Source organism: Vigna unguiculata, chromosome 1 (genome assembly GCF_004118075.2).
Source record: "Vigna unguiculata cultivar IT97K-499-35 chromosome 1, ASM411807v1, whole genome shotgun sequence".
NCBI lineage: Eukaryota > Viridiplantae > Streptophyta > Magnoliopsida > Fabales > Fabaceae > Vigna > Vigna unguiculata.
Genome location: NC_040279.1, coordinates 33304020 through 33314400, shown reverse-complemented (window position 1 = coordinate 33314400; position 10381 = coordinate 33304020). Strand labels below are relative to the sequence as shown.

Here is a 10381-nt window from a genome sequence, read left to right as displayed (position 1 = left end):
ACTCAAATTTTAGAATATGGCACGATTAACTAACAAGGATTATTAAACAAATAAAATTAAAAAAGTATATACATTGAAAAATTGATAAGCCAGTTATGAAAGATCAAGGTGCAAATCTTCAACGAATAAAAAATATAAACATGGAATACATGAAAATGGTGATGTGTTATACGAAAACAATAACAAAATAACTTTTTTGTTCTATTCTTTTTATCAGTAATCACACATTTTAATATTACAATTTAGTGGTAATTTTTCCGTTAAAAATATACTTTTTTGTTTAAATTTCATAGTAATTATATATGTGGCCATTGTTGTTATTATTATTTTGGTTAAAAGCTAACCAGATAAAAATATTAATACACTGGCGTCGCCCGGACTTGAACCGGAGACCTTCAGTGTGTTAAACTGACGTGATAACCAACTACACCACGACACCATGCTTGAAAACGATTAAATAAGATTTATTATTTATATTTTTGACAACAGTGTCTGCCTTTATCATTTTTTATTTCAAGGCTCTCAATTAGCTAGAGTTTAAATTACGAATCCATAATGATTCCAATTTAGATAGAATAAATAAATTTAACATGACAAAATTTATTAAAGTTGTAATAATTATTACATGTATGTTTTTGAAAAAAATGATTTAATTACTTTTTTATTCTTACTTTCGTCTAATTAGTTTCAATTTTTAAAAGTTAAATATAATTTAGTTTTTTGTTTTTTTTTTTTGAAACGGATAAAAAAAATTCTCAAAATTAAAGATATTAATAAAAATGGTTCACTTAGTTAATGTAATTAACATTATTTTAGTGTTAGAAAAATCTTTATAAGTTTATCGAAAAAATTACCAAATTATATCAATTTAAAAAATTAAAACTATGTTAAAACAGAAAAACATTCATGACTAACATGAGATAGACAAGAAAAAAAGAGTAATTAAAAAAAATTATAGCATTTTTAAAATAAAAATTATTTGGAATTTAAACATATTTAAATAATTCATTTATCTTAACTTTAAAGTCTTTGACAAAAGTGTAGTGACAGTACCTATGCTTTTAATGATGTATTATAATTATTAATTATAAAAATTAAAATATTTAAACTATTTTTTATTTAAAATAAATAAATACTTGTGTATAATATATTAAAGTGCTAGTTTATAATATTTTTAATACTATAATATGAAAATAAATATATAAAAATATATATTATAAAGTCTATAAAATTAGTAATTATTTTCAATTAAAGTATAATGTTAAAGCAAATTATTGAATGATAAAAATAAAGTTGTCGTATAAACTTACATTATTATATTACTTAATATTCTCATTTAGCTGTAAATTATCTATTATTATTGAAAACGACTACAATTGAATATTATATTACTTAAATAAGTAGTTTAACAGAAATTAAATTGAGTCGAAGTATGAATAAAATCGTATTTAAACGTATGAAATATAACGATGATCTACAATATTTTTTGCATGGTTAAATTACGTTTGAAAAGGGCAAAGCCTTTTTAAATATTTAGATTTCAATAATTATGTTAATTTAACGGGAAAATACATACAAACATACATAAACACTCTTTAAAAAGCATTTTTCTGTTGCTAAAATTAAACTAACATATTATAATTCCTATCATTAAGTGCATCATTATTTCACTGGCTACATCAAGTCCAAGTCATTTTCATTTTTTTTTTTGCTTACATGTATCTTAGAAACTCAAATCCATACCGAGTTCTTGGGCCGAAATTACCCCAACAGTATAAAGGACGTGCACTAAGGCGCTTTAGTGGGCTGATATGGATAAATGATAAAATGCAAAGAGAACATAGATAAAAGGGCGCTTCTCCCTGCACCTCCAACACTTCTTCTGTACCTCCAAAAGTTACAATAATGCCCTTCATTAAGATACAATTGAAAGTGGGTAGGGACGCAGTAAATTTCATTTACTGCGTCGCCAACTTCTGCACCCCCAAATACTATTTCTTATTCGTTTGTCTCTCTGTGACTCTGCCTTCATTTAAAATTTCTCAATTTCATTCTCGTTTCGTGTGGTCCCTTTCACAGTTTCATTCTCGTTTCATTCTCCTGAGCTTTCAGTTTTGTGTGCTTCATTCTTTCATTGTCCGGTGGTGGTGGTCCCCTTTGGAGGTTTGTATCACTTTCATTCAATTTCTTTTAAGTTTATTCTCTCAGTGTCTCAGTGTCTTTGCTTGTGGTGGTTGAAGGTTATCTATTTGTTGGTTGTTTGAAGAAAGGTGTTATCGTGAGTAATGTGCATCCTCTCCAAGTGTGGTACTTCCATTCTGTCTAGGTTAGAGCCTTAATATGAGCTGAATTTTTTTTTTTGTGTATGATGTGAAACGGAATTCGTATTCCGTTTCAGAACATATGAAACAGCTTTCACACTCCGTTTCAAAGAACAACACGTAATTTTTTATGAAACGGATTCCGGCATCCGTTTCACACATTTACGAAACGGATTACATAAACCGTTTTGGAAAAATTTAAAATTTTGTGGGAAACGGAATACGAATTCCGTTTCACAAAATCGTGAAACGGATTCTATAATCCGTTTCAAAAAAAATTGCGAATTTTTTTCTGAAATGGATTACAGAATTCGTTTCACGATTTTGTGAAACGGAATACCTACAAAATTTAAATTTTATCCTAAACGGGTTACGTAATCCATTTTCTGGAAGTGTGAAACGGAATCCAGCATATCCTTCTTCCCACTACGAAGAGCACCCTTTACCCAACTAGACAGTTTGCTCTTTGACTCCGACTTCAGGTTAATCCATTGATCATGGGTAATAACATCAGACGGAAAACCATCTGCAGGAAGGGCACTGCAAAAACAAATAAAGAGATTAATTAATAATTTTGACATGCATTAGCAAAAGAGGCAAGAGAAAATTCTCAGTTGCCCTTGACTAGATTTGCAGATGCATTTTTCATGTAAAAATTACTGATTCTCAAGTAATTGAACCATACTCCAACATTTGCAACTTCTTTAACATATACAAAAGTTTAACTAGAAATTACACAGAATTTATTTCTTCATTTCATGCAAAGAATTCATAAACATGTGAATAGTAAAATAGTCATTAGTCCGTTACAAGTATCAATGCCTCACCCATGCTGGGTATTGATACTCTTTGGACACTTACGTATGCATTTTCAATTGTTTTTCCCTGATACTGCTTGATACATATCTGAAAAGTATCCATTCTTTTTTTCATTTGATCTTTTTTCTGATGTGAGTTGGATACTTCTCGATACATATCTGAAAAAATTTAAAGCTTCTAGTCTAAGTATGTTTTTCCTTATGTTGTGAGACGAATTTATGTACATAGTCTTGTACTCATTCTTTTAACAGAAACAAAATAGATCCAAAATGAATGATATTTGGTTTATGCGCATTCAAACCCCAACTTTTGTCTAGAAACGATGAAGAATATAATGTATAGAAAAGGAGAGACAAGTTGTGCATTAGTGAAGAATGATCCAGTTGATAATGGTGTCAGGCTTCTTGAATTGGCAGAGTTTCCTCTTCATGAAGCAAACTTAAAACGGATCCCAAGTTCCGTTTCAGCACTCTGGGAAACGACTTTCACAATCCGTTTCAGCTAAAATCACAAAATAAAAAAGAAACGGATTGTGTGTTACGTTTCAGCTTTTTGGGAAACGAATCCGTTTCGTTAAAAAAAAAAATCTGGTGTAACTTTAGTCACAGTATATTATTTTCTTAGGAGAAAATACACAAAGACAACTATACCCTTTTATTGCAGATTGATTTTGATAAGGCACTACCTCTTGCATCATTCAAAGGTTGTCCAAAAAAGGGGTAGTCACAGAAACTCAAACAGGAAAATACCCTCTCTTTTTTTTTTTCTGCTTAACTGCCTTTTGTTTTGGTTTTAGTTCCACCTCATATTTTATATGTGTTCCACCTATACATTTTTTGCTATTCAAGTCTTCAAATGATTTACGTTTATTTCAATAAAATAAAATACAATGTTTGACTATGGAGGCAAGTTAAACGTTTATGATTATTTAAGTAACGTTTTCTTCATATTTTTTTTGACGGGTTAGGAGAAAAACTAAACTGAATTGAATTAATATTAAATTGAATTGAACTCCAATAGAATAGTTTAACTATTTTTTTTGTTCTGGATTAAATTATTTTTAAGTGTAGTGTTTTAAAACTAAACTATGGTCGTAATGAAACTATTAAAACTGAACTAATCTTTATTTTTTATTTTTTTTACTTAAAAGCACTATATTTGATAAATTAACGACTCTGTTTTGTAACCGTCTTCCTCTTTAGCATTGTCTTTATTCGGAGGCACCTTCAAGCAAAAAAAATCTTAATCAATAAAATGGATGAATATAGCGTGATACACTTTGTTTGTAAAGAATAAAAATGTTTAGAAGAAGATGTGTTCCAAACTTGTTCTTGGAATGTAACTTCGTTAATAACCCTCCACTTCAACATCTCTTCTCTGAAAATTCTCTACAGGGGGACAGAGCAAAAAAAAAAAGGAAAAAAATGGCAGCTTGCACTGTGTACTCAACACAACGGAATTTGTATTCCGTTTGAGCTTTCTGGAAACGGATTCCACAATCCGTTTCCGTAAAAGAAAAAAAAAAACAAAACAGAGTTTGTATTCCGTTTCACGCCTGTTCGTGGAAAATCTGTGAAATATTCAAATCAAGACTGTGGATCTTCTAATCTATTGCTAAAATGAATTAAATCAATTCAAATATAATTACACACATGCACTGTACTAATATTAAAATAGCATTACTTAACTGTCAAAAATGGAGAAACAGACTTGCGTGAAAGGAGAAAACGAGGCTGCCGAGGCTGGGGAGAACAATGTGTGGAGGAGAAAAGGATGCCGCGGAGGCGGGGGAGAAGAACGGTGTGGAGGAGAAAAGGATGCTGCAGAGGCTGGGGAGAACAACGGTGTGTGGAGGGGAGAAGAAGGATGAATACTGTGTGGAGGCTGTGGGGGAGAAGACGAGTGGGAGAAGAGGGAGGCCTTACGCGCACCTAGGTCAAGATTCTTCTGTTGTACAGGGAATCTGATTCTTTGCTTTGGGGTAAGTTTTGGAGGTGTAGAGGGTGAGAGTGTATCTTTTGGGGTGCAGAGGTGCGGTGGAAAAGAGAGCCTCAGTTACTTTTAATTTTTATCATGAACAAACATTGGAAATAAATTTTGTTTTAGGGGTACAGGAGATAAATTTTGTTTTACGGGTACAGGAGATATTATTGGAGGTGTAGGGAGAAGCCCCTAGATAAAATAGTGGATGTACAGACAAGAGGAATGCTATTGTACAAAAGGAACTAGGTCAAATTTAAAATTAAGAATGAAGGGCTGGCTGATGTATTAAATAAAGGAAAAAGGAGAGAAAAACTTTACTATTTACTTTTATTTACTTTTACCGTGGAGGGCAAACTACAAATTAAAATACTTTTGGGAATTACGGCCAAAATCATTGGGGATGCATGAAGAAGCTCCCAATAGAATGTCAGCTGAATTTGAAGTCTATCCTAAATAGTTAAAGCCCGGAGAAATCGACCACGAACGCAGAATTAGGGCCCAAAAGCCCATAGGAAAGACAACAATTTGTAAATACAAAATTAATAAAAAGACAAGATTCGTATTTTGCCTAAATACTCAATAAAAGATTTAAAACTAAATTACAAACAAAATAAAATATGAAAAGATAAAATCGTATGAAAACATTTACACAAATTATTTCATATAATAATTAATTAATTTAAGCTAATTTCAACTCACTTGTCATCACAGAATAAAAGTTATTTAGTACTAAATGACTTAATCCCAATGCAATCACTACAAAAATGAAACTTACTGTAGAAAATCAATATCCAGTCCCGCAATACTAATTACCACACCTTCTACTGTGTTAGAGTTACATCTCATGTTTAAAACATCAAAATAGAGATCATAATCAACTGCAATTTCATTCATCAATCTTACTGGAACAACAGTTCTGTTTTAATGAAACAAATCAAACATAAGTTACACCTAAGAGCATATCACATAATCAACAATCCATAAGAAACACAATTTACATTGATTCTCATGAAAACCCTAATTTAGGAGAAAAAAATTAACCACCAAAACCGTAGAGAGTTCTGCCCTGCCTCTTGAGTGCATAAACAACATCCATGGCAGTAACAGTCTTCCTCCTAGCATGCTCAGTGTAGGTAACAGCATCACGAATAACATTCTCAAGGAAGATCTTGAGGACTCCACGAGTTTCCTCGTAGATGAGACCACTGATTCTCTTCACACCACCTCTGCGAGCCAATCGACGAATAGCAGGTTTGGTAATTCCCTGAATGTTATCACGGAGAACTTTCCTGTGTCTCTTAGCTCCTCCCTTTCCCAAACCTTTCCCTCCTTTTCCACGACCAGACATTTTCGCACTTCTTTTTTCTTCTCTTTTTTCTGATTCTAACTGTTTCGAATTGAAATGTGATGCCGCGAGGCAAGGGTTATATAGAGCCAACTTCCCATGGATGGGATTTGTGTTTTTCGTCTGGGCGATGGGAAAATCCACGCTGGCCGTTCATTATCATCTAATCAACGGTTGGGAACAGCGATCCGTGTCATTTCCATTTGTTCGCCACAAACCGTTTATCGTGGGAGATCGAGGGTGGATTCGATTCGCTAACTATTTAACCATTAATGACTCGCTCTAGAGTAAATTGCAAAAGTTAATATACTATACTAATTTATAACTGGAAACTCACTGAACTATCCACTCTCGACAAGTCTAAATAAAATCACAAAACTACTCTAAAAGTTTTCCAAAATTTTATCTTGTCATATAAATTTTATTTTAATTTGTTCATTCCGAAAACAGTTATAAATATTTTGAAAACAATAATCCAGAATAAATTTTAAGCTCTTGAAAAGCTATAGTAGAAAATCTTATTGTATATGTCAACTTCATATACACACTTGTCTCAACAAAATAGCTGTTATTTCGTAGGTAATTCTTCTTGAAGATAATTGTTGCAGCTATAATTAAAAGTAATTTGTACTTTTAATTGCCAATAAATCATAACAAAATTATATGTAAAATAAACGTAAATGAGCACTTTTTGTAAACGTTACAAAACTCATGCATGAAATGGCTTTTTCCAAGAAAAAATTAAGTACGTTTTTAGTTCTAAATTTTGAAGTAAAATTAAAATTTGTACATATTTAAAATTTTAATTTATTTTTATTTTAAATTTAAAAAAAAATATAGTTATTTTAATCCAATTATAATTTTATGTATTAAACGAGTTTCATACTAACATTTAATTTTTGTTTAACTTATTCCACACGTTATTGTACTTTAATGTCAGTTAAAAAATATATACTAGCATTTAAAATATTTACACTGTTTGATATATTTCCATTTAAATATTAGTTAAAAAACACATTTGAGACATTCTAACTTTAATATTAGTTAAGAAACACGTTTGACACATCAAACAAATTTTAAAGTAAGCATTTTAGTTGTTTAACCTATTTCACATGTTCTCACACTTTAATGTTAGTTGAAAAATATATACTAACATTTGAAATATTTACACCGTTCGATATGTTTTTGCTTTAATATTAATTAAAAAATACATTTGAGACGTTCCAACTTTAATATCAGTTAGAAAACACATTTGACGCATCAAATAATTTTTAGAGTAATTATGTTAAAAATACTATATCTATTTATTTTTTAAGTTTGTGACCACAATGTATCAAAATTTCGAACATAGACGAAATTTAATTTCATGTCAACATTCAAAGACTAAAAACACATTTAACCGAACAAAAAAAAACTACATATCGATAAGATTTTCTTTAGATAAATTAAATAACCATTGATTTGCACTTAATCAAAATATGAAATATAATTATTTTCATATTTGTATTTACAATGTATTTAGAGAGAATTGTTATTGTATATTTGATCTTTTAAATTATCGTTGTTGTTGATATTATATAGTTAGAATATTTTTTTCTTAAAAATATTTATTTATTTGATATCTTTTTTCTTTAAATTAATTTTTCAAAACTCTTTTGTATTTAGAAATATCCTTCATAGAAAGATAAAAATATATTTAGTTGTTAATTAGATTTAAAAAATCAAGATTGAGATATTGTAAATATTTAATTGTCACATCATGCTCTGAATATAAAGTATCTGAATAAAATAAAATAATAAGATCCTTCATATAATATATCTCTTGTATCTCTTTCAAAAATCTTAGAATTTCAATGATATCAAAAGTCATTGTTCTTATGGAACCTAGCTATTGTTCCTAGATAACCTATTCAATGGAAGGACATTTGTCACAAGTATTTCACTCTTTAATGGTCAAAGTTATTATATATAATTACAAGAAAATCTCTTATTAGTGACCAATTTTAGGGATAAAAATAATTAGTCACTATAGTGACTAATTCAGTTATCAATTTATAAACTAAAAAATATTGATAACTAAATAGTTTCTAAATTGGTCAATATATTGAATTTGTCTCTAAATTAGTAACTAACATTAGTTATCAATATTTTATCTACCAAAAAAAATTGTCTCTAAATTTGCCCCACTATTGACCGATTTAGATACAAGATTAAAGATCAATTTTTCTGTTAGTTAAAACCTTGATAGTTAATGTTAGTAACCAATTTTAGATATCAATTCACTACAGTGACCAATTTAGGAACTATTTTATCTACAAAAAAAAATTAGTTTATAAATTGGTATCTAAATTGGTCATTATAGTGACTAATTATTTTTTGTCACTAAAATTGGTTTCTAATAAGAGATTTTCTTGTAGTATATGGGTTGTAGGAATGCAAACTTATCTACATATGGGTTAAATTTATGAGAAGTTATGGACAAAGATGGCATCCATGATTTGTTGCCTCAAAATCCCACCAATATCCAGATAAAATAGAAATAAAAAAAAGAAGAGAAAGAAAAAGTTATGTTTGCTCATAGGTGTTTCATAAATGATCTTAACCAAGATCATGATCCTAAAGTCACCTAAAAAAATTTAGGATTATTTGAAAGGAGAAAATGAGGAAATAAGAAGAGTTAATGCATAAAAGTTACAAATTTGATAAGGAAATTTAAATCGCAAATGATGAAAGAATATAAAACAACTAAAGAATACTCATTGAAAAAATTCTTATAACTATGCTAAAGAAATACAAAACATTTATTCTTTCGTTAGAAAATACAAAAGAACCATTACTTTGAGAAAAGTGTTGCTCACTTGTTTAAAAAAAATTACAATGTATCAAAGTGTCATTTTAAAAACAAATTTTGTGTGATTAAGATACAAACAAGTTAAAAGTATTAAGAGTTTATGAGAAGAAAAAAAATTGCTTAGTATTTGACAAAGGAAGAATTGGCTACAAATTAAGAAAATATAAAATAACAAGCTCCTGTAACATTTCTTATATTTCCAAAAACTCCTAAAATTTCCGATAGTTTTTAGATAAACTATATTGAAAGGAAAAAAAATCACTTTGTATGTGATTAAGGTTTTTCAATGATATTATTTATTATTTGTAGTTATAAATAGCCTGTACCAACGATCACATAAAATGTTTTTAATTTCTCAATTTTGAGATAATTTTGTTTTCAGGTTGTCAAAATTATGTTACTATATGAAAAACTTTTGTTTTAGTTGTTTTGATTAAAGGTCTTATTCCGAAATATTATCGTTCATGCCTTAAACATGCAGTTAAGTCATTACTTTCTTAATGTCGCAATCTAAATTGCGACGGGATGACGAACTAAAAAAAAGAAAGGATTTGGAAAAAGAGATTAGAAGTCGTCACCATAGTTTATTCTGAAAAACTATGAAAAACCATAAGAATAAAATAAAGTCTATGAAAACCAAATTTAGGGTCCGGTAGTCGGTTACGCGTATGGAAGGTATTAGCACCCTACAACGCTCACCCAAAGGCGTTACCTTTAATTAATTTTGCAAAAGAGATGTGTTTATTTAAATATTTATTTTTCCCATAAATAAGAAAATATTGAACAAAATCATTTTTTGAGTGAAAGGGATCCGACAAGGGTTAAAACCTTGGTCCTACTTATTCTCATTAAAAATGAGAAATAAGGGCTACTAGTTCTTTATAAAACTATTTGAAAATGATTTGGAAAACCTTTTGATTTTTGGAAAGTGAACCTAACAAGGACTTGCCCTGCTCCTACGTATCTCCATTCACAATGGAGAATCAAGGATCATGTAGTTCTTGATAAAACTTGATTAAAATATTTAATTCTTAAAGTTGTCTTTTGACATTTTTGAAAATA

General features: G+C 29.4%; 1 protein-coding gene and 1 non-coding gene across 2 annotated transcripts; both read right to left on the bottom strand.

Moving 5' to 3' along the window:
• Nucleotides 1–365: 365 nt before the first annotated feature.
• On the bottom strand, nt 366–439 carry TRNAV-AAC. Its single transcript has one exon. It is a non-coding gene; the product is annotated as a tRNA-Val (tRNA).
• A 5546-nt stretch (nt 440–5985) lies between these two features.
• On the bottom strand, nt 5986–6535 carry LOC114175935 (histone H4). The gene has a single exon (XM_028060790.1). It carries the CDS (start codon nt 6469–6471, stop codon nt 6160–6162), a length of 312 nt encoding a protein of 103 aa, XP_027916591.1. The 5' UTR covers nt 6472–6535; the 3' UTR covers nt 5986–6159.
• Between the last annotated feature and the right edge of the window lie 3846 nt (nt 6536–10381).